Here is a 14,726-nt window from a genome sequence, read left to right on the forward strand (position 1 = left end):
TTGAAATTGGAAGTGATCACTATTTAGTCTTGAGCAAGATAAAATTGAATTTCATATTGAAAAGAATAACATGTAAGAAAAATGTTAAAGCGAATAAAAGTTGAGCAGCTCTCAGATGTGAACTGTAGACTAAAATACACAGATTATTGAAGAAAAAATGAAAGAGTTTGAGAACAGGAATCAAACCTTGGAGATTCAGTGGCAAGCCTTGAAGAAAGCCCTGATTGATTCAGCTAGAGAGGTATGTGGTGAAGTTATCTGCAAGAATAGAAAAATTAGAACTCCATGGTGGATACAGGAAGTTAAAGAGGCAGTGAAGGAAAAGAAGAAAGCAGGTATGACACTGCACTGGGACTGGAATGCCTCAGCTGCAGTATGCCAGATGGGCTGTTTCAGCCAGCAAATCGCAGCTCACTCAGAACTGGCAGAATAGTCTTTTTCTGGACTCTACCATAGTACTATAATAGTCTCCAAACCTAAACAACTTTGTTTGCATCACATTACCAAAAAAATCTGGGAGACTATTATTTTGAGACTTTCAGCAAGATTCATCGCTGTACTCGTAAAAGGGGTGCAGCGATGAATCTTGCTCAGTTGTTTATTCAGTTTTGCTCTACTAAAACTGTCCATTTGCATTCTTTAGGTAAGTATCAAATCTGTGGTTGTGCAGTGCTATTATGCCTGGTTGACAAATGGACATCTGTGTGTGTATGTGTGTTTGAATCCTGTGTAGGCATGTATACCACTGATATTCACTACCCTACAAGAAATATACTTAATCCTCACACTATGGCTAACCATGCACTTACAGAGTATCTGGTAGAAAAGTGATCCCATGTTGTATATTGAAAAATTTCCCCTGTCCTATTCCATAAAGCTCCTTTAGTAGCTCTTTCTGTCAGTCAAATTTTGTAAGCCACAAAATCCATTCTTATAAGAAACATTTTCAGACCCATTGCCTGCCTCCTAGATTTTCTCTACCATTTCATTCTCAAGAATCGCAGGTGACCATACCCACAGTAGGTGGGATATCGTCTTATGAAGAGGGATAATTTCTTTATCCTTATCAGTATTTTTCAATATTTAAGCAAAATAGAAGATTACTATTTTATGCACTTGTTTGCAAAACATTTGGCTCCTCATATCTCCTTTAAAAAAGTGTAACTTCTACATATGACTTTATTTCCTTTCATTCCATTCTGCTTTCATCTTGTACTTATCTTCCTATTTAGCTGCACTTTAGAATAAAGGCAGCTATAGAGCATCCTTTATTCTAACATGTGCTGGCACATCATACAGAGAGCATTTTTAAAACATATGCAGTTATAACCATGATACAGAATACAAAATATTTAATTTGAAATCTGACTTGGAATTTGGCCACTGGATTTTCTTGGTGACGATATGTTAGGAAGGGTGCAGAGAAGATTCACAGAGGTGGTCTTTGGAATGTGGAGTAAAAGGATGGATTGAAAGAACATAAATTGCAAAGCCTTCTGAATAGGAAGATGGGGGGGTTTGAGATATAAGCTAGTTGGGGGGGTTATCAGGTTGACATGGAAGATTTTTCATAGAATGGGAGGGGGAAGGTAAAACAAGAGACCAACAATAGAAACTATTGTTGGTCTCTTGTTTTATCTTCCTCCTCTGCTCACACCCTCCTAAGAGGGTGTGAGCAGAGGAGTGGGGGGGGGGGGAAAGGATTCTCTACATGGAGAGCAGTTGGTGAATGGAATGCATTGCCTGAGCTGAGTGTTGTGAATGTAGACACATTGAATCAGTTTAAGATGGTTGAATGAGCTTTATGTGTGATGGTGTGTACCTCTCACGATGAGCAATTCTATGGAGGCCAGATGTTAATAACAATAAAAGCTTAATTCTTTTCTGCAGATGGTATTTTCTTTGTCTCCATTATTCTGCATTCCAGAGAAAGATACAGCTTACTCTTCCTTGGACCACTTCTAGTATCTCGTACTTAAATGAGACCATTTAAGTGGTGGAGATGGGTTGTAGAGTGCCCTTTCTCGATGAGCCCTTGGGCTCCTTGGAGATGTGCAATGATGCTGATTCTATATCTGCATGTAAATATTCCAAACATAGCTTGATCAAGACTTCATATAGTAGAACTATTACCTCCTTTATTTATGATTGTCTTTAGATCTTAAACATTTCATCCAAGATTATATAAAAATTATGTAAGAATTAAGTGGTTGAAGATGTATCATTGTGCCTTAGTCTTTGTTGCATACCTTACTGATTTAGACTACAAGTTGCCAACCTAGTTTTGTGCTGGTTTTAGAGAAGTCTTTTTTTCTTTTTTTATTAGGTCAGAATTAGAAGCCACATATGCCAAAGGTTTACTCAAGTTGTCACATAAAATAGCCAAAGCTTCTCGAGATTCTTTAGGGTATGGATGATTTTTAATTTTTAGTTTAGTGCATACATAATTTGAATATAAAAATTATGTATAAAAATTATATTTTTTTAATATAAAAACTTCTGTTTTTATATTAAAAACAGAAGCTTTTAATATAAAAACAGAAATCAGAAAATTTGTACATTCAACAAAATTATCCCATTCTTTTTGTTCAATAGGTTTCCTTCTATTTACTGTTATTGCATGGATGACAACAGTAGACTGTTGGGCTACTGCCAGAACTTAAGTAGTTAATTCTAGCATGCATTCAGGAGATTAGACCAAATTTTAGTAATGTGAATTTCTGTAGTTCACATTAACAACAGCTCTCTCTTTAAAATATCCACATGTAAATTTTGACTTGTATACTATAGTAATACTTGTATACTATAGTAATGGTTTTGGTTTTCTAGTTACAAATTTATATTTTACTATTTCTAGTATTGATTTGCAGGGTACTCCTCATAAAAGCATCTTGGATGTCCAATAACAAGGTAGTGTTTTTTTTCTCTTATCTGACCTTCAGTGCTTTTCATCCCTGAATACAGTCTACCCTAGAAGCTGAAACAATCAGCTTATTTCCTTAACCTATTTATTCCTTGTCCACCAAATGGAAGCCTTCAGTTTTCCATCTTGAAAAATAAAATTCATATCACTTCACTATAATGTGAGAAATCTAGAACTATTACTTCTTATTCATTGCACTTGACTCTTGTGATCTACTAAAGCATTGGTAATACACATAATAATTTATCAGGCTACCCCCCCCCCCCCCCCACCCCCCCCCCCCCCCACCCCCCCCCCCCCCCACCCCCCCCCCCCCCCACCCCCCCCCCCCCCCACCCCCCCCCCCCCCCACCCCCCCCCCCCCCCACCCCCCCCCCCCCCCACCCCCCCCCCCCCCCACCCCCCCCCCCCCCCACCCCCCCCCCCCCCCACCCCCCCCCCCCCCCACCCCCCCCCCCCCCCACCCCCCCCCCCCCCCACCCCCCCCCCCCCCCACCCCCCCCCCCCCCCACCCCCCCCCCCCCCCACCCCCCCCCCCCCCCACCCCCCCCCCCCCCCACCCCCCCCCCCCCCCACCCCCCCCCCCCCCCACCCCCCCCCCCCCCCACCCCCCCCCCCCCCCACCCCCCCCCCCCCCCACCCCCCCCCCCCCCCACCCCCCCCCCCCCCCACCCCCCCCCCCCCCCACCCCCCCCCCCCCCCACCCCCCCCCCCCCCCACCCCCCCCCCCCCCCACCCCCCCCCCCCCCCACCCAAACAATTTTCCAATCACTCAATGAAACCATCACTTCTGCTACGGCATTTTCAAAACAAACATGACTGTTTAAAAGGTAACCCTCTCGACTATTTTAAAAGAAAACGAACTGAAATGAAAACTAACAAACGTTCACTTCATTCTTTTACTAAATTAATGAACGAGCAGAGGAAGCATCATATTTGGTTAGTTTGAGAATTGCTCAAACTGCAAAACCACGTACTATTGGAGAAACTTTAATATTACCTGCAGCCAAAGACATTGTGATGTCTATTCTTGGCCCTACAGCAGCAGCAGCCAAGTTGAATGTTGTTTCTTTGTCAGATGACACTTTCGCGACGAATTAACGAAATGGCAGCTCAAGTAAAACGAACACTAATCGAAAATATAAAGCAAAGCAAATATTTTGCAATTCAGTTCGATGAAAGTACAGATGTAAACAACTTTGCTGGGTTTAACATGGCTGAAAACCCAGTTCCGACAAAATGATAAAATTTTTAATGCCTTTCAACACATCATATCTTTGCAAAACTGGGTTTTCAGCCATGCTATTAATTAAAAATAAATATAGGACATGGTTGCAACTTGAACATGAATCACGTTTGAAATAAATGAAGATAAAGCCCGACATATCGAAATTGGGTACAATGAAACAGGCTCATCCGTCGCATTAATCCTCACCAATAATAAATCTCCTTAATATTTGCTCATGTATTATTATTACCCACAATTTACTATATTTCATTATAATGTAAAAGTTTCATTTACGAATATAAATAAATAATATAAATTTAAAATGTTTTATTCTTTGATTATAAACACTCCATTTGGGATGTATTGATTTTTAATCAGGAAATGTTTTTATGGTGGTACATATATTTTTTGATTCTTATTTATGTGGTACAAAAATTTAAAAAGTTTGAGAACCCCTGCTCTAGTACGTTTCCACCAACAGAGTATTCAGCTTTCCATTGATGGACAGACATAAAATTTCAAGACTACATTTTTTTTTGTGTTTAAACTGACATCTCCCATTCATTTTTCCATCTGCTCAGCTTATTTAAATCCTAAAGGGTCACAAGAGCTTCCATGGCTTAGTTGATATAGATCACAAGTGAGGGTGCCATGGGCTTCATACTAGGGATCTCTATTTATCCTTTGTCAGTGGATTGCAGAGGAATATTCAGTTTGCAGACTGAAGCTGGGAAGGTTATTAATAACAGTGCTGATGTGCACCTTTGGTTGGAAAGACTTGAGTTTAAAAAAAAAAAAAAAAAAAAAAAAAAATTCTCCCCCTCTCCCATGTTTTTCATCTCTCAAAACAGGCCAACCAGCCCTATTAACATGCATATCTATAGACATAGGATACTATGAGATGGAAGAGATAAAGCATCGCCATCTTTATTGTTACTGCATATTATGGATCTCAGATAGAGATCCATATCTCACCTCCTGGATGGAGATGACACTTGACAGGACAAAGGGCCACATCATCATTGTTGCTAATAACCTTTACACCTTCACTTTGTGAACTGAATATCTCTCTACAATCCTTTGACAAAGGATAAACGGAGGTCAGCAGTACAAAGCCCTATGGCGCCCTTACTTGTGATCTTACTTGATACAGCTCGCTTGTACCTAGTCTATTAGACTGCCAATCTTCAATCATTTCACTTGAAGTGGTCAGAGTGGATTTGTTAGAGGGGGGGACACTCTTGTTTGCTTATCTTGTGGTATTCTGTTAAATACCTTCATAATCCCCCCCCCACACACAAATGCAGTTATATGCCTTTCTCTTATAAACCACTTATTATAGAAGGCAATTAGATTTGTCCCTTAACAAATCCATGCTGACAGATTGGTATGAGAACTAGGATACAGAAATGAGTTGATAACAGCAGTATTTTCTGTGGTTGCGAGCACTGCTTACCAACCAAATTGCTGGCCTGGTTGGCTGAGTGGTTGGCATGTCCAGTCGAAAGGCTGCGGGTTCGAATCCTGACATGGGCATGGATGTTTGTGATTGTCTGTGAAAATTCTAGTGGTGGTGGTGGTTGGCAGTAGATGGCATTGGTGTAGATGAAGGTTGTTGTGGAGTGGTAAAGCTGTAGAGCAGGTGTCCTCTCTCAATGAGTCTTTGGACTTCCTGGAGGTGTTACATAAGTACTTATGTACTATAACAAGGTGACAAATGCCTTGAACAAGGAAGATGTCTATACAGTGGTTAACACGGAAGAAATTTTGTAGTCTTTTGATAGGCTGTTGCATGACAAGCTGTTAAACTGAAAGAAATGAGACTGGATAACAGACCAGCCAGTTGGATTGGTGACTGGCTGTCACCAATCAGAAAATTGTATATGGGGGGGGGTACTGTCCCCCCTGTGGGTCTGTATTAGGGCCATTGTTTTTCAGTTTGTGTATCAATAATATTGGGATGGGTAACTAGTGATATGTAACTGTTTGTAGATGATGCAAAATTGGGGAGAGCAATGCAGAGTTGAGCAGATGTGGCCTTACAGAGGACTTGAATAGATTGCATGAATGAGCAGGTAAATTGAACTGTCAGTTCAATGTTGCAGAGTGCAAGATTTTGAAATTTGGTAAGCAATGATGGTATGCAAGGTATAATATACATTTGGTGGGGAGACTTTAAAGGAGGTAGAGGAGATGAGAGATGTGAAAGTGGTGGACAAGGACCTGAAATTCAGGGGCCACATTGCACAAGTTGTTGTGAAGTTGCTACATTGAATAATTGCAATGATGCAGAGATTGCACAGATTTGGTCACTGGGTTTTAATCATGATTAGGATACGCGGGGGGGGGGGTCTAGAGAAGATTCACAAAGATGGTCAGTGGTTTTTTGGAATGTGGAGTATGAAGACAGATCGAAAGAATGTAAATTGCAAAGCCTTGTGAATGGAGGGGGGGGGGCAGAGGGATATGATTGAGGCATAAGTTAGTCAGTGGTTATTATCAGGTTAACTTGGAAGAAATTTTTTCATAGAATGGGAAAGAGGGGGGGAAAGGATTGAACAAGAGGTCATCCTTGGAAACTATACAAGGAGCAGGTTCTTTGCATGGGGAGTAGTTGGTGAATGGAATGCACTGCTTGAGTGTTATGAATGTAGATGCATTGAATCAGTTTAAGACACAGTTGGATGACATTATGTGCAATAGCGTGTACCTCTCATGATGAGTCTGACTCCATGGAGGTCAGAAATTTTTCCAAAATTTTAATTACAGAAAAATAGTCCAAGGGCTCACTTTAGTGAGTACGGACATGGCAAACCCGAGGTACCTGATGTTGGACCATACCTTACTTCATGTAATATACATCTGTTATATTATCTGTAGACTGGTCCTTCCCCTTTTTTCTTTCCTTCTTTCTTTTTTTCTTGCTACCTTCCCCCCAATGCTATTAGAGTATTCGAGGGCTAGGGGTGAATCTTTCCTATTTTGCTATTTCATCTTATGTGGAAAGGGCCTCTGCACCCCTACCACTTTCTTCTTGCAGTGACTTCGCTCCAAAATGCTACTATGATTGTGCATAATAATAATGCATCTCATGCCGCATCGGCTGTCACGCAGAATAATCGGAGCCACGTTCAGGGCTTAGGCAGAGGGTTCTGTTCGAGAAGTATATTAGTCTCCATCAAAAAGTCAGTGATACCGTGAATGAGCAAGACAGAATGTATAAGATTAATCTTAGAAAGGAATTTTACATAGGTACATGGAATGTTCAGAATTTACAGATGGGAACTCTTGAGATTGTCTGTAAAGAGATGGATAGGTATAAAATTAACATTTTGGGAATTACAGAGACCAGTTGGAATGGAGAAGGTCACTTCAAAAGACAGGATGGTAAGCTAGTTATTTACTCAGGTGGTGACTCAAAACATCATGAGGTAGCTGTGATACTGAAGACAACTCAGGCAAGAACCTTCTTGGTTATAACCCCATTAATGATAGGATACTCTCCATTAGACTTAAGGCTCAGCCTACCAATGTATCAATTGTGGTAGTTTATGCACCCCACACGGATAGGCCTGAAGAAGAGAGTGAAGAATTCTATGAAAACTTGCAAACTGTTTTGGACTGCCTACCAAGGAGAGACATACTGTACATCTTAGGAGACTTAAATACAAAAGTGGGAAAGAGTATGAGAGTCGGGCAGGAGTGTGGCATGTTTGGTCTGGGTGAACGTAACACCCATGGTGAAAGACTGTTGGAATTTGCCCGTGCTAACAGATTAGTTATTACCAATACCTGCTTCCAGAAACATCCACGACAGACCTATACTTGGACATCCAACATTGATAGGTCAAGGCACCAGATTGATTACATCCTGGCTCTCCAGCGGCGGAAGACGAGCATCTCTGATGTGCATACTTGTCCTGGAGCAGATTGTGGTACAGACCATCAGCTGGTAAGAGCCAAAGTAAGACTAAGACTCCGAAGGCTTCCAGGTCAGGCACATTCCACTAGATTGGATGTTAGAGTAATTCTTAGTGGATTCACAGAAGAAACATCAACTCGGCTGGATGATTTTTTGAAGACCCAATGAGGAAATCTCACCAGAAATGCTTTGGGAAGGATTTAAGATGATAATACAGGATACAGCAAAGACATATCTCGGCCCAATAAGAAAACCAAGAGACCCATGGATATCAGATTCAACATGGAAACTAATCAAAAGAAGGCGGTTGGAAAAACAAAGAGACACAGGGACTGAAGAATACAGTAGATTACATTGAGAAATCAGAAGAGCCATCAAGCAGGACAAGTTCTATACTAATAAATGTGAAGAAATAGTTCCAGATGAGAAGGCATAATTATAAAAGGATGTTTTATTTAGTTTGTGACTTAAAGCACAAGCTTAAGTCTAAATTGAATGTCGTCAAAGACAGGAATGGATCATTACTAACAGAAGAGTTGGAAATCAAAAACAGAAGGAAAGAATACTGTGAAGAACTGTATAGCAGAGTGGATAAAGAAAATGTGGAGTCCTCCCACCAAGAAAATTTTGATTTGGAACCTCCTCCACTTAAGCACGAAGTTGAAAGAGCAGTTAAGCAGCTCAACAGCAATAAAGCCCCAGGTGCAGATGAAATCCCAGCAGAGTTAAGGCCACAGGGGATGGAGGGATAAGAGTGTTTTGTAGATTGATTATAAGGATATGGGAGACAGGATCATGGCCTAGACACTGGAAGAAGTCAGTTTTCATACCACTACACAAGAAATGTGATAAGAGGGCATGCAAGAATTATAGAACTATTAGTTTGATATCTCATGCAAGCAAAATTTTATTAAAGATCATGCTAAAAAGGATTGAGGCCAAAGTTGAGGCAGAGATGCCCGAGGAACAAGCAGGTTTTAGGGAAGGTAGGGGCACCAGAGATCAGATCTTTTGCCTTAGACAGATCATAGAAAAATATAAAGAATTCAGACTCCCTCTGGTAATGTGTTTCTTAGACTACTCTAAAGCTTTTGACTGTGCTGTGTGAAACTGTGGGAAGTAATGAAAAGAATGTGTTTTCCTCAACACACTATCAGGTTGATAGCCAACTTGTATAAGGAGCAAGAAGCCACAGTAAGAACAGGTGTTGGATTGACTGACTGGCTTCAAGTTGGAAAAGGAGTTAGACAAGGTTGTTTACTTTCTCCTCACTTGTTTAGTATATATGCAGAGGACATCATGCGTGAAGCATTGGATGAGCTCAGGACAGGAATTATGATAGGAGGTAGATTGATCAGTAATCTGAGGTATGCTGATGATACAGTACTCCTCTGTAATGACATGGAAGAACTAGGACTGATTATTGACAAAGTTAACAAGATCAGTAATAACAGACAACTTCAACTCAATTCTAGCAAGATAAAGATCATGGTTCTCAAAGGAAAAAACAGAGAAGCTCTCGAGAAACAAGTATCTTAATGGAGAAAGAATTGAGGAAGTCAGCAAGTTTGAATACCTGGGATCCATTATTAATGTGAAGAATTTCTGTTCAGAAGATGTCCGAAAAAGGTTAGGAATGGCTAAAACAACAGTCAGAGACCTGTCTAAGATCTGGAAGGATGGATCTATCTCCATGGAAACAAAGTTGAGGATTTTAGATGCAGTTGTTTTTCCAACAGCGACTTATGAATGCGAGACTTGGAACCTAAAGAAGTCGGATAAGAAATGGATATCTGCTTTTGAGATGTGGTGTTGCAGAAGGCTGTTGAGAATTTCATATACTGAAAGGCGTACAAATGAATGGGTGTTAGAAAAGATTAGTAGAACTTTAAGGCTCCTTAAGGATATTGACAGAAGAAAGTTGAAATATTTTGGACATATAGAAAGATGGAAGGAGGACTTCTCAGAACAGTAATAGAAGGTAAAGTTCCTGGAAAAAAGAGGCAGAGGTAGACCATCAATGAGATGGATGGCATGTGTGGAGTGACTGATCTTCCGAGAGTTGAGGCTGCCAGAAAAGCAAACAGGACTACATGGCAAGGCCTGGTGTGGAACATCATCGAGCATCGGAGTGACCATACGGCATCTGTAGATGCCCAGTGAACATAGAGAGAGAGAAGAAATAGAAACTGGTCTGTAGTTTGACACCTTTCCTTTTCCCATCACCCTTGATGCACTGATACTGTATTATTCTGTTTTCACTTCTTAGATCTACTTTCTATTATTTTCTTATAGTGAGATATTTTTTGAATAAGTAAAACATAAAATACAAACAAAACTGTTACAGCAGTGTTCCTTATTACTGACTAGCTATACAACTTATGCAAGATGTTTTGAGCAATCTTTAACATGATATAACAAATTTTGTAATTCTTACTGAGATTAACTCTATTATCACTTGAGATATTAAGAATTGGAAGCATAATATGTGGATTAAACAGATGTTTAGTTTTTTTATAAATTAAATGTTATTAATTCCAGATAAATTTATACAGTTATAAATGTATGCATCTGGCAACTTTATCTTTATTTGAATAGTTAGCTTTATGTGATAATATACCTGAAAACCAGGAGAAATAGTATCATTTTACAAATATTGTTTATTATTAGTGGCAATAAACTAACTTAACATATTTTTAAACAAATGCTGAACTGAATTTGGTTTTCCATTCTGATTTCAGAGAACTGAGTTCTGAATTATTGGAAGATATTGCAAAACCTCTCAGGATAGTAGTAGAAGCTCAACATAAAACTAGGAAATCGGTTGGTTATTTTATTTTATTATTATTTTTTCTTTTGTAACACTGTTAGATTATGGTAGAGGAAATATTGAACAAAATTATAGTGTTTGGTTAATGTCTTTTGATAAATCTTTTGCTAATGTTATGGTTATTTTGAGATGTTTATATTGCTTCATATTTGCATTTTGGATGTGCCCCTGTAGTGTAGCTGGAAGGACAGTATAAGAGTTTTTGGTCTCACGGAAGTGTCATTTCCTTGAAATACCACCTCCATATAAGTCATTTCCTCTCCATGATACAGAATGCGCAAACAGACATGAGAAAATATACAATTAAGAAAGTATCCTAGTGGGCTTAGTTGTTTCAGCAAAATTATATATGCTTGTTCATTATATTCACTATAATGAATAAGTTTTGAATAGAAGTTTTTGCTTCTACTGATATAGTAGAAACTTTCTTCTTCTTCAATTTTTGTAGCATTAATGCAATGTAAGGAGATATTTCATTAGCCCAGCTCTTTGCATGATGAATGTACATCCTGTGGATTAAAATTCCAATGTGGCATTGGGGTCTTAAAATCACTGAGCAAAATAATTCCAATCTGACTTTGAAAGTGCCAACAGCAGAAACTTCTATCCAAATAGCAGTTACACTTTCTGGTCCCTTGCAAAGGCCATTGGATGGATGTGGCTTTTGCTTTTCTGTGCTTAGACTTATTTTCTCATCCAAATGGCACCACTACTACAGCACAAAGATGCAGTTGATTGTTTTCTCTTGTCATCATACTTCTGTCCAGATAAAGGCAAATTTACCAAAACATGTAGGATATCCATCCATATGTTTTCAGATATTCTATAAATAAATTCATTTCATTGTGTGATATGCTCTTTTATGAAGTTTTATTGAAACATGTTTTGTTTGCATTTGTTAACTTTGTTTTTATTTCATACAGGAGGAAATATAACAAATGGTCTCCTATAGATATAATAGCAATATAAGATCATATAAGCCTTTCTTGCATCTTCAATTGCAGAATGATATGGTATAATATATCTTGTTCATTATCAACACATTTCAATAACTAAATTCCCTTTGTGTACAGAAAAGTCTTGCAAACTTCTGTCTACTGAGACTTTCTTACTTAAATACATCTAAACGAAAGCGATAAATTTGCTCCTACAAAATCATTTTTAAGCATTTCTTAAGTTGCAAAATGGCAGTGTGTATGAGGAAGACTGCCTTTTACTTAGGAAAGGTGTCAGTATAACTGTTATACCTCATATTATGGAAATCAGTAAGTGAACTAATAATAATCGTAGCATGATACACGGCCTTGAGTCCCCTTTACTGGGACGTACGTCACGTCTCAGTCCCCCCCCCAAAAAAAATTTTATCCAGGCTCCAGAACCAGCATAGCTGACTAATCAGCCCTATGGCTAGGTCAGTATTCTTGACTGTAATCTGTGTGTGTGTGTTCGTTCACTGGACCAGTTTGCCTGCTTGCGGGATGAAAAACGCCAAATAAACTGGTGGAAAAACCCTACTGTCCACACCCAAGACTGACTAACTTGGCTATGGCTGAGGAAGATCCTTGAGCTCTTTGTGTTGTTGACGGGAATCGAACCTAGGACACTCCTTCGTCAGACATATGGTTGCGAAGCGCATAGCCACTGGGCTAACCGCGTGGACTAGTAAGCGAACTTCATGTGAGTAATGTAACATATTACATTGTTTGCCTGGAGAAACAATAGAAAGTGTGACTATGGCAATTAAGCTGGGTGGATGAGATGATTATGATAGTGGGCATGAATGACTTGAGGCAGTGTAAATCAGGTGGTGAGAGATCTGAGATTCATGCTTGAGGTTGTACAGAAGAAAACTCAGAGGGAAGATTGTGTGTTGGCCAGTTATGATAAGCTGAGTAGAAGAGCATTAATAATGAATACTAGAATGTGTCAGAAGAGAGGCTTGGAATACGTGAATGCTTGGAGGGCATTTGAGGACAGAAAGGAACTGTATGCGAGAGACTGGAAACCGAATGAGGAAGGATGTAGCCATCTGAAGAGATTGTTATTCTCTGAACTAGTTGGTGTGTCAATGCAGGGAAACTAGAATTACTAGGGTGGATGGTACCAGGGGTGGTCTCTTGTGGGGAGAAGGGAGGAATACATCAGGTAATGCTGAGTCTGGAGGGGATAATGATAGGTATAGAAACAGTGACATTTTATGTTTTATACTAATGCCAGGAGTATCTGGAATAAAGGAGATGAATTGGTGGCACTGATAGCATCAGCCTGTCAGAAGATTATTGGGATCTCTGAGACGTGGTTGATGGAAGATCATATAATAACAGGAATAGGAGTAGCAGAGTACAGAATTATCGACAGGATAGGAAGGGAAAACGTGGTAGTGGGGTACTGCTTATAAGTGATGACTTATGTTCTTTCCGAGTGGAGGCTTTGGAGGGCAGTGACACTAATGGTTTTGAAAGCATATGGTGTGAGGTAGAGGTGAGCAAGACAGGATATTTAGTGGAGTGTTGCTACAAGCCAAGGAGTGCAGATGGTGAGGAGCAGGAGATGTTTACGCAGTTGAGCTTTGCAAGTGCAAGAAGAAGATTATGGGAGATTTCAACTATTGTAGTATAAATTGGGAAGAGGAAAATCATGTAGTAATAAGAGAATGGAATTTCTAGAATTCTTCAGAGATAAATGTCTTAGGCAACATGTGTTATGTCTTAGGTAATAGAAAGAACACGAGGTTCAGGAGTTTTGGATTTGGCCATTGCATCAGAAGAGCTGATTATAACTGAGATGGCATCTCTTCCTGCAGTTGGAGAGAGTGACCATGTGATTTTGACTTGGAAAATGAATAGACATGCAGGAGTATCAAAAAGAAGGGAATGTACGTGGAATTATAAGGCAGGTGATTCTAATAGTCTTAGATATCAGCTTAAGGCAGTTCCATGGAGAGCAGAATTTTAAGGTCAGGAAATTAGTGCTTGGGAAATTGTTAAGGAATATTTGTTAGCAGTAGTAGTAAGCTGTATTTCACGAGTAAAGAAGAGGACACAATTTAGTGTAAAGTGGATGACAAACAATTTCAAACAGGAACTGCAGATGAAAAAAAAAAGAGGTTATGGAAGAGATATAAGGAGAGCAGATGTATGAAGAATATAAGACTCAGGCCAGGAGAGTGACTAGTATTGTAAGGAGGACAAAACTGGAATATGAGAAGAGATTGGCCTTAAGATTCAAAAAATCATAGGGAATATTTTAGCTATGTGGCCAGTAGGAGGAGAAATGATTTATGGAAGAATGACATTGTGGGATAAAAATGGGTATAGAGTAACTTCTCTAGGAAGAAATACTCCAATAAAGCGTTCAATGAACACTTTATTGGAGTATTTCTTCCTAGAGAAGTTTTAATATTAGAGGGATAGGGCAGGTTCAAGGTTTAGAGGTGCAAGAGGAGAGAGTGTTCCAAATATACTGAGTGCTCCAGATGTCAGTGAAGCTCTGGGACTGGATGGTATTCCGCCACACATTTTGAGAGAATGTGCTAAAGAAGTGATGACAGCTCTCTTGACCTGGCTTTTCGATGAAAATCTTGCTATGGGAAAGGTACCCAAGGAATGGAAGGAAGGTAAAATAGTGCCATTGCATAAGGGCAGCAGCAGACTGGAAGTGTTTAATTATAGACCAGTTTGTTTCATCAGTAGTTAAGATCTTGGAAAAATTAGTGACAGACCATATACAGGATTGGACAGATGAGGGTAATGTTATCTGTGAGAATCAACATTACATTTATTAAGGGACACTCTTGCTTTAGTAATATGATTGCCTTTTATAA

General features: G+C 39.5%; 1 protein-coding gene across 1 annotated transcript in view; it reads left to right on the forward strand.

Moving 5' to 3' along the window:
* Nost (Nostrin) overlaps nucleotides 1–14,726 on the forward strand; it is a 281,655-nt gene that overhangs the window by 113,146 nt on the left and 153,783 nt on the right. The window contains exons 4-5 of the mRNA XM_090394525.1: nucleotides 2,327–2,407; nucleotides 10,815–10,896. Of these exons, the coding sequence (XP_090250651.1) occupies nucleotides 2,327–2,407; nucleotides 10,815–10,896 (163 nt within the window). The remainder of the gene's footprint in view (nucleotides 1–2,326; nucleotides 2,408–10,814; nucleotides 10,897–14,726) is intronic.

This window comes from Typopeltis vanoorti, chromosome 6 (genome assembly GCF_054136105.1).
Source record: "Typopeltis vanoorti isolate ZY-2024b chromosome 6, IOZ_Tvanoo_1.0, whole genome shotgun sequence".
Classification (NCBI taxonomy): Eukaryota; Metazoa; Arthropoda; class Arachnida; order Uropygi; family Thelyphonidae; genus Typopeltis; species Typopeltis vanoorti.